A 14,040-nucleotide genomic window follows, 5' to 3' on the forward strand; every position below is an offset into this window, starting at 1 on the left:
ATTGTTTTTCATGTCAGATTTTGTTGCTGATTTGAAATATGTTATTTAAAAGGGGCAAGCGGTTTTTGAGATATGGGACTTCCCCATTCAGGTAGATAGGACTTGGATGCCCAAAATAGCTACCTGGAGACATTGCAGAAATGGCCGCTGAGTAAACAAACTTTCTTGAAAGGGACTTTGGCTTACATTCATCTTTTTGTTCTTTTTCTTCTCTTCTGCATTTTCATTTTTCTCTTGAACATAAGAAAACTGTTAGTTACATTAGTATTGCATTTGAGAATGTGTGTGATTTGATTAATATGGTCTTATAGTTGTAGCCAACAATAAATGTTTGTAGTTGGATAAAAATATGCCTTATACGACATCATTTGATAAATGTTGTCATTACACTTTATTAATATGTAATGGAAATACATTACACTTAATTAATTAGGCACATATACATGTTAATGGTTTTTTAACAAGCTTTTGATGTATAGTGGACATTATTATTAGCGTTACATGATGCTAAATCAGATTTTAAATGATTTATGATAGTGTACAGCTCATCCTGATCGGTCCTTGACCAGAAACTATATCATTACATCGCAAAGTCTCAAAGAGCGGAAAACCTAGATGGCACATAGCATATCTGTGTGATTCTCAGGAGCTTGAGAAAAAGCCAAAGGTCAGCTCCATCACTTCCGTCATTTTGAGGCAATCTTTGTTTCATTCACATCTTGTTGGTATTGTTTTTTTATTTTAGTTTTTTAATAAAACATGAAGCATCAATGTGTTATGAAAGCTTATTTTGTCATGTAACTAGAGACAAGCAAAACATTAAATGGAAATATAACAATGTAAGCATGCATGAACACCCACTGTTTACTGTCTGGGATTTCTGCAGTGTGAAAGGTAAACTACTGAAAGTTCCTTTCTAGTTACTTAGAACTTCACTAGAGATCCTTAGAAGTGAGAAATTCCAATAAACAGGTTGCTTCCTGTCGTTTGACTTGCTTTTACAGTTTAAAAGCAAGGTCATGTTTAAGAGTATAGGCTAAATTTAGATAACTGAGAAAGTCATGTCTAATCTCAAATCAAACATTTGAAGAAGGTATGAGATGATTGCATAATTACAGGAGGTGATGTTAACACTGAAATGTGTTATTATATTATTAATTACACTAAGTTGAAAAGTCTGGGGTAGGAGTAGGATTTTTAATGTTTTTTTGAAAGAGACATTGTCTCTTTTGTTCTTAGACATTTACACTTAACATTTTAAACTAAATGGCCTGGATCTGTGGATTTGGAAATTATCATAAAATGGGTATGATTAAATTTCAAGGTAAAACTGTTGTTGATGTTTTTTGTTTTGTTTTTAGCTAAAATAATATTAAAATTATAATGAATAGTTGCATAATCTTCCTTTGTGAAGGAAAAAGTGTATTGTGCTTGTATGTGATCTCTCAGTGGGCACTTTGGTAGTGTTTTGTTAGTTTAATGTTTTAACATGGTATACAATATTTTTAGTTTATAATGTTTTTATTACATAGCAGACAACAGGGTGTGCTGCAGAGATTACAATTAATTGATACTGCTAGCAATATATATTATACATTACTTATTAGGTCCTTTTACTAACTTGTTAATGGTCATTTAGTTTTTATTTAGTTATGTTTAAAATTAATTGTTGATGGATTGAGATACATTTAAATAATTTATGTTTAATTATCAGTTAATTGGATGGTTAATACTTATTGATGTATTACTATATTGGATAATTAAATGATAACCTAACTGACTATTGATTGAATTATTAATTTTTTTATTTTTTTATTTTTTTCCACAGGCCATGGCCATGGCTTCTTTCCTAGTAGCTTTGGTGCATTTGGCTCTATTGCCATCAGCGTTTGAAGGTGCATATTATGGACACAAACCACATCCTCAACAACATCAACCCTTACCACAGATGCCTCATATGGGCATGGGAAAGGATATGTCACACATGCCATATCCACACTACAAAAAAGACCTACCAATGCACCTAAACAAAGGCAAAGATATCAAAGGTATGAAAACTTGTGTATCTTAGCACTTGTAGTCATATTATATATGGTATACATGGTATTGTAATACTGACCCTGCCTTTCCCTTACAAAGGTGAAACCATTCCCAGAGGTGAGCAGGGTGTTCAAGGAGAGACTGGACCGCAAGGGCCCCCTGGTCCACCTGGGCCTCAAGGTATTGGTATACAAGGCCCTCTTGGAAAGCCAGGACCTCCTGGTCCTCCAGGATTTCCGGGAGTTGGTAAGCCAGGAATGCCAGGTATGCCCGGGAAGCAAGGAGGTATTGGGCAGCCTGGACAGCAAGGTGAACAGGGACCCAGAGGTGAAGAGGGACAACCAGGCGTGACTGGGCCACCCGGCCCTCCTGGACCCCCCGGCCTGCCAGGAATAGGAAAGCCTGGTGGACAAGGATTACCAGGACAGCCAGGGGCAAAGGGAGAGCCAGGACATAAAGGTTTTCCTGGTCTCCGAGGGTTACCTGGACCTAAAGGAGACAGAGGAATTGGACAACCAGGCCCACAAGGGCCAAAAGGGCCGATTGGGCCACTTGGCCCCCCAGGGCAGGCAGGATTACCGGGGGTCAGTAAGCCTGGCCTTCCTGGTGTAGCAGGTCCACCTGGTATGCCAGGAAAACCCGGAGAGCCTGGGGAGCCAGGTCCAGAGGGTTCACCTGGTGGACAAGGCCTACAAGGACCACAAGGAGCCCCTGGTATTGGAGTTCCAGGAGAAAAAGGATTACCAGGACAGCCAGGTGCACCTGGCCACAAAGGATTACAAGGACCACCAGGGTTGCCTGGGAAACCTGGATTACCTGGAATTGGCAAACCTGGATACCCTGGCCCAAAGGGTGACAAAGGGATGGGAGGGCTTCCTGGTCCTCAAGGACCAAAAGGAGACAAAGGTTACGCTGGTCAACCAGGCATGACGGGTCCCCCTGGTCAAACTGGTCCTCCGGGCCCTCCAGGAACATTGGGGGCACCAGGAGGAATTGGTTCCCCAGGACTTAAAGGAGAGGGAGGGGCAGAAGGAGCCAAGGGAGATCCTGGACCTATGGGACAGCTAGGTCCTCCAGGATTTCCTGGTCAACCAGGCCTCCAAGGTGAAGATGGAGAACCTGGGCCAAGAGGACAACCAGGACCCATAGGTCCCAAAGGTGAAGGAGGAAGCAGAGGTCTGCCTGGTCCCCCAGGTTCATCTGGCTTACCTGGTCTTAAAGGAGAACCTGGTCAGACTGGCCCTGAAGGACCACAGGGTCCTAAAGGTATTCCAGGACTTGCAGGTCCAGGAGGACCAATTGGTTCTCCTGGACCCTCCGGGCCAAAGGGAGAAGCTGGTCCACCAGGTCAAGCTGGTCCGCCTGGTGAAGGCATTGCTGGAATCCCTGGTCGTGTTGGTCCAGCAGGTCCACCTGGCCCAAATGGATCCCCAGGTCAGCCAGGACTCCCAGGTCCAGCGGGGCCTCCTGGACCCCCAGGCCCCCCTCCTTCTCCTGACCTGATGAGTGTTCTTCCTGAGATGGGCCCTGCCATAGATGGTATAAAAACTGGTGGGTACAAGAAAGGGAAGTATGCAGGTGGGGGTAATATGATGGGTGCCAATGGTCTGGAGATGCCTGCTTTCACTGCCAAATTGACCACACCATTCCCTCCAGTTGGCACGCCAATAGTGCTTGACAAATTACTGTATAATGGGCGTCAGAATTACAACCCTCAGACCGGTGTGTTCACCTGTGACCTCCCAGGCATATACTATTTTGCCTATCATGTGCACTGCAAGGGTGCCAATGTATGGGTTGGGCTCTACAGGAATGGGGAGCCACTTATGTATACATATGATGAGTACAAGAAGGGATACCTGGATCAAGCATCTGGGAGTGCTGTGATTCCATTACAACCAGGAGACACAGTTTATTTACAGTTACCATCTGACCAGGCAGCTGGATTTTATGCAGGACAGTATGTCCACTCTTCCTTCTCTGGCTTTTTACTGTACCCAATGTAGACCACAAGAATAAGTGAAAGAATTTTAAGGAGAAAGAGGGGAAGAAAGAACTGACATTAAAATGTTTGACTTTTAAAAAAAATGTCAGTATTTTCACAAGGAAGAAAGAAGACTCATAGAAACAGCTCCTTTAAACACAACCAAACAATATCAATCTACAGACTGTATGAGTATATGCAATGCTAAATTACAGAATACTGTGTCTGTAAAGATACAACCTGCACAAAAACTCTCACAGATTGTAGAAAGAATATTCAATTCCATACCACATTTAAACAGATTTTTTAAAAGATTGTTTTTGTAACATATTTATGTATTTGTTTAATTGGTGGTATCCAACATGAGTATACATGCTTTAAAATGTTTAGAACACAATTTTTAATGACATTTGCATGATAACTAATGTATTCGCTTTGAATGAGATGAGAAAAGCCATTCAGTTTTTCAAAAATATCACATATCATGTTTCTCTTTCTTTATCAATGATTTAAAAAGATGTTAAAGGTTTTGCACATTTGTAATATTATAACACAACCTCTGTGTGAACTGCAACCAAAGTATGAATTTGTTTGTATTGTCTGTGTGTGTGTGTGTGTGTGTGTGTGTGTGTGTGTACATGAGCATGAGAGAGCATGTGTGTATGTGCTAGATTTTATTTTAGCCAAACTCCCCGCCCCCAAAAAGATTAGTTTTAAACTTTAAATATTAATTTGTCTTAAAACCACTTCTGTTTCTATATTGAACTTTCATCAAAATTATAGTTTTACTCACAATACTTTAAATCTCATGATCATCAGTCATATATATCACATCACTTCCTTTGTTTCCACCCTATTCTGAATTCAACTGCTGGCTTTTCAACTATTGGATGAAATTTTACCCTTTTTTGACTACTGATTGTATAATAACCTTTGTTTTTATATGTCGGTCACTTTCAATGACGGTTCAAACATTGTCTAATCCAATGAAAATCCGTTTGAGTACCTCCCACCCCCTTTTATTTTCATTTGTTTGTGACTTTTTCTTTGAATTTTTTAATAAAGATGATTTACATCCATAACTGTATGTCCATCAAATTATTGTACTCTAATTTTGTTACAATGACATAAATGAAATAAAATCTTATTACCATATATGAAATTAGGTACTCTAAAGATTAGGTGATCTCTTGCAGTTGATCTCTGCACCTAAAGTCTATGTTCATTTATTAGTCATTTAAAAATGTGACAGTTTCTATTGTGAATAATAGGCCTACTATTCAATACTAGTAATTATTGTGGTAACTTTGTCTCTTAGTCATCAACAAGAGAGAGAAAAAAGATTGTAAAATATTCTTTGAACTGTTATTTTATTATGCTTACGTTCTATGATAACCTCCCTGGACATGTCCTAATTAATATTCATAAGCCTAGCCTTCACCATAGAATGGTGGATTGGTCCGCTGTTACATCCTCTTCTTTCAGGAAATCAGAATGGTCAGGAACCTATTCAATATTCATGAGCCAAACCAGCGCATCCGGATCAGTACTCGGTGATGCTGAGGATGCGCAGACCGAGATGCTGCGCTGTCAAATCACATTGCGCGGAGGGGCGGAGACATTCTTTATTGCACTGTTTGTGCGCATGAGCAACATATTATTGCCTTCATTGATAAAGATCCTTTGTGTGCTTTTGGCGCGTTTCATCAGTTCATACGGTAAGTAATTTATTAAAAGGCGCATCGCATGAAATAACTACTTTGAATTTACAGTGATCCGTCTGTCAGTTCAAACAGTCAAATTATCCTTCATCCGGAAACCGGTCGCTATATGTGCCTATATGGTCTTAAATAGACCATTTTTTGATGCCTTTATTTCATTATTGTAAATAGACATATATCTGTATGCTTCACCTTTTATGTTTATAAACGTGAAATTCACACGCTTTGCTTGGGCTATATGTCGGGTTTAATTTTTTATGTAAGGTTGCGCAGATGTTCAGATATTACAGGACTATGTCATTTATCTATACTGGGAGCCTGTATTAGATGTTACAGTAGTTATTGTGTGGCTAGATATTTCTATGCTCTGTACATTAAAAGTTGCAATTTGCAAAATGAATGTCATGTGTTGGGGTCTGTGAATAGCATATACTGTATTTACACGTTGTTACAGTCATCTGGAAATCGGCAATGGCATCACGTGCGGGCCCAAGAGCTGCAGGGACTGATGGGAGTGATTTTAAACATAGAGAGAAAGTGGCTTCTCACTATCAGATGAGGTAACTATCCCTTATACCAGGACTGTCCAAACTCAGTCCTGGAGGGCCGGTGTCCTGCAGAGTTTGGCTCCAACCCTAATTAAACACACCTGAACCAGCTAATCAAGCTCTTACTAGGCATAGAAACTTGCAGTCAGGTGTGTTGAAGCAAGTTGGAGCTAAACTCTGCAGGACACCGGCCCTCCAGGACCGAGTTTGGACAGCCCTGCCTTATACTCTCACAGCAATATAACATATAACCAATAACTGCATATATGTATATATCAGAATATGTATCTGAACTTTGATGTCTTTCAGTGCTTCACTGAAATCAGAGATAAAGAAGCTCACCGTAGTGCATTTCTTCATATGGATACTGGTGGCGGCTCAGGTGGCTGTTAGTCATCTCAATCTGGTGTCACATGATCTGGTGGCCATGCCCTATCAGTGGGAGTATCCATACCTTTTGAGTCTCTTGCCCTCGTTTATTGGAGCCCTGGCCTTGCCAAAGAACAACATCAGCTATCTGGTGATCTCCATGATCAGTGCTGGTTTGTTCTCAGTGGCACCCTTGATTTTTGGTGCAATGGAAATGTTTCCACTGGCCCAGCAGCTGTACCGACACGGAAAAGTTTACCGGTTTATCTTTGGTTTCTCGGCCGTATCTGTGATGTATCTACTCATGGTGATCGCTATTCAGGTGCATGCATGGCAAATCTACTACAGCAAGAAGCTTCTAGATGCCTGGTTCAACTCAACACAAGAGAAGAAGAAGAAATAAACATGCTGTTGTATACTTGAATTTATCTCAGTCTCAGTTGTTACTGTACAATGCATGCAATTATTATAAATGTTTAAATATTTACAATTTAAATGCACATTTGTAAGCTAACAAAGCTTAATATCTGGATTTTTTACATTTATTCACATATGTTAAAATTATGTTTACCTTTTTAAATTGTTTAGCTTTTTTTTGTTTTAACGTGTTATTTAAAACCTGAAATTCTGTTTGATTACAAAATGTTTAGTTCATGTCAAGAATACAGAGCCATTCACATCATTTTTATTACTTTATAATAAAATAAAAATAAATAAAATAATTCTTTAAATATTTTCTTGTCATTTATTTCAAACGAATTATTTCATTTTAAGCTTGAATTGAAAAAATCTAGCATGATCTATATCCGTTTTTTAGCTTGCATTATCAATACTTTCTTTTCTTATTTTGGTTGTAAATTGTTTTGATTTGGCTATTCAGAAATCTACTTCTGAAACAACACTTTCACACATTATTTTTATAGACTAGGAGGTGCTACATCAGTATCTGGTGAGAGGGAAGAGAAATCTAAAATATTTTAACTTATGTGAACAGAGGCTTCAATAAACCTATAAAGCTTTATGTCTAATTGATCATACATACATACATATATATATATATATATATTTTTAATAATGGCATTGGTCTTGGCTGATGAAAAGCATATTTTTAGTTTATCTATAAATATATTAGACAGTATTTTAAATAAAATTGTACTTTTTTCCAGCAGTATGAATGGCCAGCTGGACTTGAGTGGGAAGCTGATCATTAAAGCTCAGCTGGGCGATGATATCCGCCGTATCCCCATACACAATGAAAAAAAGGAAATTTACTTTTGGTACTTAAGTACTTTTAAAAGCAAGTACTTCTGTACTTTTATTTAAGTAAAAATAAGTCTTTACAACTTTTACTTGTAATGGAGTAATATTTGACCGGCAGTATCTGTACTTTCACTCAAGTAATGGAGTTGAGTACTTTGTCCGCCTCTGCTTATAAGGTTATAGTAACTTGACACCATGCATATGTATATTTAACCGTTTTTTATTAGTCATGCAGAATAAAACTAGTAAGATCTGTACACCTATAGATGTTCTTAATAAACCTTCTTAGGGGGTTTTGGGATAGATCTCATACTCTCTACTGATTTTACATGTGGTACAGTTTTATTTTAGGTTCAACTGCAGCTCTGCAAGTACTGCATTCATTCATTCTTTTTTTTTTTTGCTCTCTTCCAGATGATGACCATATCACCATCTTTGACAGTTCTGATTTGTCCTTTGCAATCCAGTGCAGTAGAATATTGAAGCTCACACTTTTTGGTAAGAAATCAGCACTGCTTAAGGGTTTTTTCTCATCCTGATGTTAAGGAATATTTCTGCACAAAGATACCAGGAAGGAGCATGAAATGAATGTGTTGTATCTCTTTGAAAAGCATAGTTTACGTGTAACAGTATTCAAATACTAATTTATGTAATGCATAACCAGAAGTTAATCAGTGTAAAAAGTAGTCTCAGCTTAAAAGTACAATGTAGAACAACGTAGTTTAAGTGATGTGCTTTAAAAGCTGAAATGTGAAGCACAGCCCACTTGCCTATTAGGTTTCAGTTGTAAATGTATTTCTGTTGTTTGTCCCTCGGTTTGTAAAATACACAAGTTATTTTCTGTTATAAATGACAACAGGCCACAGATACAGGCACAACAACAGTTCTCGTCAGTGCTAATCATGCCTAGAGTTAATGTCAGTGAGCATGTGTAGGTTTATCTTACCTGCAGAGAGATCATATTCCAAAAACACTTCAGTGCTCAGAGTGTCCCTTGACAGAATAACAGAAAGGTTCACAGGACTATAAGAACCAAGCAGCTCATTTGAGCTACATACCTTTTTATAGTTGCAGCTCTAAAATATTTTATCGGGCAGAATGTAGTCAAAGCCTATAGTTGTTTTATGCCCTTTAAATGGTGTTTTACATGCTAGAATAAAAGAGGCATATCAAGTTAAAGCTTCTTGATTTCTCAATGTGTCTTTGTGACCCAGAAAACAGTGTTGTTCTGTAATCTTTGGGTTAAATGGACTCTCTGCTAAGAACATAATCCCACATTGCATGGGTGGTGTAATATTGCGGAGTTAATCTCTTATAACCTTAAAAATGCTGAATTTGGTAATATTTCATCCAACCAGGAGATGTCGTTTTTCTCTTGTTGGATAAACACAGCTGCAGCTTTTAATGTCCAGCAGAGGGCACAATAGAACAAGATTTGAACTGATAATGAGTCCATGTGTTTGTCTTTGTAAGATTATCAGCAGGGGTTTGAATTTGGATTTTGGAGCCAATGGAACATTAAAATCTGATGGTGACCCCTTTAAGTGTGATTTGGGTGTCCAGATATTTGTTGGGCCACTAATATGGTTTAACAGAACATAGATTTTAAACATATCTCAGATGTTGAGAGATATAATGCACTACTTCAAACAGAAAGGATATTTGTTCTCTAAGAACATTAATTGTGACCAGTGGCCTTGGATATTTGAACAAGGAAGGTTTACATAAAGCAGTGGTTCTCAACCAGGAGGCAAGAAGCATCATGATGATTTAAAATAATTTCAATTAAGATAAAACAAGCATTAAAATAAAACTACTACAAATATAGATATTTTGTATGTTATTTTTATCTTTTGTTTGTTTTATTCAAAGAAAACCTGTATAAATGAGGAAGTGTTGTTTTCAGACCTGAAAAGTCATGTAAATATATGACTAAATTCTTAAAAAATTTTATATATATATAAAAATAAACATTTAACTATTCATACCAAGCTCTAAAATATTTTATTGGGTTGAAATTGCCAAATTAAATAATTAAAAATCATTGTCAAATAAATCACAGTTGACTATGTTCGGAGAATGACTGTAAATTAATTGGTTAAAATGAGTGGGAACACTGAAGAACATTCAGCGCCTGAAACATTTTTTAATTTACAGAAATGCCCATAGATTAAAAATAAGTTTTGAAAGCAAAACTATGGCCTTTGAATAAATATTGTTGTGGACAAGTGAGGGGACTTGGAGTCAAAAAGTTTGAGAACCACTGACTGAAGAGAAAGTTCACCCAAAACTTTACAGTTAAGGTCAGTGGGATCCAGTGTTTCCAATTTGTCAAAATATCGTCTTCTGTGTTCTGCACGAAATAAAGTCATACAGGTTTGGAACAACCTGGTGGTGAGTAAATATTAGTGATAGCAATTTTAATTTTTGGGTGAACTATTCCGTTAAGAAATATTAGGTCATTTTACAGACTTACAGACAGTCTGCTTTCAATCACGTGAGCTGTGCTGAAAAGCCACACTCTTTAACTGGTACATGGCACAAACAAATATTCTCGAGAGGAAAATCGGACTTGGTTACTTGCCAGTAACGTCATGCTCTGTTCTAGTGAAGTTTGGCACACGCCGGTACATCTGCACTGCAGTGTCAGTGCCAGTTCTTAGCATATGCCGACTACTCTTCAAATGTGTTATCATAAATGCTGCAGAGCCTGTAGATTTGGGCTGCTTGATTCATACACTATTTTACACCGTGATTTATTTATCAAGCCTAGCCAAAATCAAAGGTTGCAGTCTGTGTGGGTTTAACTAAATCCACTATTTATGCTCCTATTCAATACAATGAATGAGCTGATTTAAGTACCAACTCAAAATACATGTTTCTTTTCCTAATAAAAATAAATGAATTACATTTTAGTCAAGTCTGCACTCTACACTGTCCAATGCCTCCATGCTCCAGCCAGATGATGTCATGTCTTATGTCAGCAAATGTAGCCCTGCCCTTTGTTGGACGCTTTAACTAGTTAAAGAGAATTTTGGGAAGAAGATTTTATGAGTTCAAATGTGCTGGTTCATGGTTGTATAATATCACGTGCATGTATGCATCCCAAACGTGTGACTGGCGCCCAGAGACTGGGTTGGACGCCTGCTAGAGCTCCTGTGATCTCTGAAGAGTCTTGAACTGTTCAAGTGGCTGCCGCTCTCACACATATGGACTCAGGAAAGAACATTCCAGACTCGCACACAGTGCCAAACCTCTGGATTACCTCATCATATAGACATAGTCTGGCTATCTAAATAATCTAATTTTGTTGTTCACTTGTTGACATCCTGACCAGGCGAATTGGGACAAGCTTCCAGCATTGAGCTTTTTATTTATTTTTTGTCCTCCTTGTAAGCGAAAAGCTGCATGAAATGACAAAATCACAGCAAATTAGAACATGTTTGATGTTTAATATGTTATGATGGGGTTTTGGATAAAAGAAAACATGACAAAAATAGAAAAAGCGGTCAATGAAATGTCTGGCAGCTGGTTAGGATAAAAACTAACATGGACAGATGCATTTTGACTAGTTTGAACAAAGTGTACTTGAGAAATGCAGGACGGGTCTTGATTTGGCAGGTCATGCTCCTTTGGAAGGAAGGAAGGTTACCCACCTGTACTCCCACATGTTCTCTCACACTCGTACACAAACACAAACCCACACAAAACTTATTTGTTTGCAGCAAAAAAAACAGTAATATTGTGAAATATTTTTACAATTTAAAATAACGGTTTTCTATTTTAATACACTGTAAAATATAACTTAATTATGTGATGCAAAGATGAATTTTCATCATCCATTACTCCAGGCTTCAGTGTAGGGGGATGCCGATATAAAATTTTCATGTTGCGATTAATTGCTAATGCTTTTATCAGTTCATCCAGAGCGTCTCACATGTTCCGCCATGTGCTTCTCGTCCGCGCTTATATACATCAGAGTCTTTCACGCAGCATACAGCGGTGTTGTGCATTTTGAGCAGTTGATGGGAAAAGTATTCTTAAAATGCATTCAAAATTCTGAATAACTTGTAATATATAATTATTAACGGTATTTAGAAGAGCCCACGATAACAATATCGTGCATATTCATTACCGTGATATATCGCATTACCAAATACCGGCACAAATCTACTTCAGTGTCACATGATCCTTAAGAAATCATTCAGATTTTTTTAACAGTATGCTGATTTATTATCAATGTTGGAAACAGATATGCTGCTTAATATTTTTGGGAACCTGTGATACGTTTTTCTGGATTATTTCATGAATAAAAAGTTAAAGAACTGCGTTTATTCAAATTATAAGTCTTTACCATCACTTTTTTTTAATTTTTATTTAACAATGCATTCTTGCACATTAATTTCTTTTTTTTTTTTTTTTTATGAAAAAAATGACCAAACATTTGAACGGTAGTGTATATTATTACAAAATATTTCTTTTTTAAAATAAATGCAGTTCTTTTTTTACTTTTTATTCATCAAAAAATCCAGAAAAAAAAGTATCAAGTTTCCAAAAGAAAATTAAACCGCACACACACATACACATATATATATATATATATATATATATATATATATATATATAATTAATTTAATCCTCTTTTTCAGCTGGTTATACTCCTCAGTCTGGTGTTCCTCAGGCTCAGCCGCCTCAGCAGCAGTTCCAGAATTACCCCGCCCCTACTTCTCAGGCTGCTGGTGCTCCTGGCTCCGCCCCAGGGTTTTCTGGCCAATCACAGCCTCCTGCTCCCCAAGGACCCACCCAGTACCCGCCTGGAGCATTTCCGCCTCAAAACTACACATCCCAGGCCTCTCAACAGCCAGCTAACTACAGCCTGCCTCCAACCTCCCAGGCCACAGGGGGTTATCAACCCCGTCCTGGATACACCCCGCCCCCTGGCACCACCCCTCCCCCTGGGGGTGCCAACCCCTATGCCCGAAACCGCCCCCCTTTTGGCCAGGGCTACACCCAGCCAGGCCCTGGCTATCGGTAAAAGGCCTTTCGTGTCCCCACAGCACCTCGCTACAAGTTTTCTCGGTCTCCAACACATCAGCCCCCAAAATCTGTGTTTGACATTCTAATATTGTGTTTGTTTGTGCTTTGCGTGATTGAATGAATGCGTGTGAGAATGAGACTGAGGTTGTATGTGTGTGTTTGCACACATGGGAGACCAAATGGTGTGGGAGTGGACAGCTGTGTGTGTGTGTGTGTGTTTGCATTTTATTTTATCACGGTCTCCTCATTGGTGTTATTTTGTCATAAACCATGAGTCTGTTTAAACACTAGAAAATTATCATAATCAAAGTAAGTGATATTTGTTTAGTTTTCTTTACTTTTTCCCAATGTCCTTGTTTTTACTAACCCCTGACTGGCCCTCTGCAGTGAAGCTTGTCATTTCTGTATAAACTGTAACATTGTTTTCAGGAGGTGAATAAAGACTTTGAGACTGAATGATGGGATCGTTGTTCTTTTGTTCATGGAATTAACAACTTTCTTTAACTGATCAGGATTGCATTAAAAAACAACAACATGAAAACTTATCTTTTCATGTCAGATTCAGAAACAATTTTAAACTAGCCACCAAAAAAAAAGAAGAGATCATAAAATAAACTTGCTTGTGCTTTTATTGGTAAAGCAGATTCATTTTAAACCTTATAAAATATATCAATGTTTCAATGTAAAAACAAGTTACATAAAATCTGGCATTTAAAAGCTTTCTCTGGAAATCATGAGTCACTGAACTTCTGTACAAAACAATAGACTTCCTTGTTAAAGAGATGTTGCATTTCTGACATTCATACATAGTATAATTACAACAATTACTTGAAAAGCTGCATGTCTTGAACAACAGTTTATATGACCTAGTCTTTAAATTCCTTGTTTAGCATTGCGCTTGAGCTGTTAAAGGAATGTTTCCGGCTTAGTACACTCAGCATGTTGTTAACAGCATCTGTGACATATTGACGATAACAGAAAAATCATTCAACTCTGGGGAAAAAAATAAAAATAAAGCACCAATGAAAGTCTATGGGGCAAAGCATTGCACCCAGATAAACATTAAAATGCACAGTATTTC

The 14,040-nt window shown here is 37.9% G+C and overlaps 3 protein-coding genes across 3 annotated transcripts; all 3 read left to right on the plus strand.

Moving 5' to 3' along the window:
• The first annotated feature begins 1,831 nt into the window (after positions 1 to 1,831).
• Positions 1,832 to 4,046, plus strand: col8a1a (collagen, type VIII, alpha 1a). The gene is made up of 2 exons (XM_016237925.1): positions 1,832 to 2,048; positions 2,140 to 4,046. The coding sequence occupies exons 1-2, from the start codon at positions 1,832 to 1,834 to the stop codon at positions 4,044 to 4,046; spliced, it is 2,124 nt and encodes a 707-aa protein (XP_016093411.1).
• A 1,578-nt stretch (positions 4,047 to 5,624) lies between these two features.
• Positions 5,625 to 7,205, plus strand: jagn1a (jagunal homolog 1a). Its single transcript, XM_016237926.1, has 3 exons — positions 5,625 to 5,742; positions 6,200 to 6,305; positions 6,603 to 7,205. The coding sequence occupies exons 1-3, from the start codon at positions 5,670 to 5,672 to the stop codon at positions 7,063 to 7,065; spliced, it is 642 nt and encodes a 213-aa protein (XP_016093412.1). The 5' UTR covers positions 5,625 to 5,669; the 3' UTR covers positions 7,066 to 7,205.
• Positions 7,206 to 12,558: 5,353 nt separating this feature from the next.
• Positions 12,559 to 13,415, plus strand: tfg (trafficking from ER to golgi regulator; the record flags this gene model as incomplete). Its single annotated transcript, XM_016237954.1, has 1 exon — positions 12,559 to 13,415. A coding segment is annotated over one exon (399 nt), but the record flags the coding sequence as incomplete, so codon positions are not given.
• Between the last annotated feature and the right edge of the window lie 625 nt (positions 13,416 to 14,040).

The sequence above is a fragment of the Sinocyclocheilus grahami genome, unplaced genomic scaffold (genome assembly GCF_001515645.1).
Source record: "Sinocyclocheilus grahami isolate Dianchi unplaced genomic scaffold, SAMN03320097.WGS_v1.1 scaffold527.1, whole genome shotgun sequence".
Taxonomy (NCBI): Eukaryota; Metazoa; Chordata; class Actinopteri; order Cypriniformes; family Cyprinidae; genus Sinocyclocheilus; species Sinocyclocheilus grahami.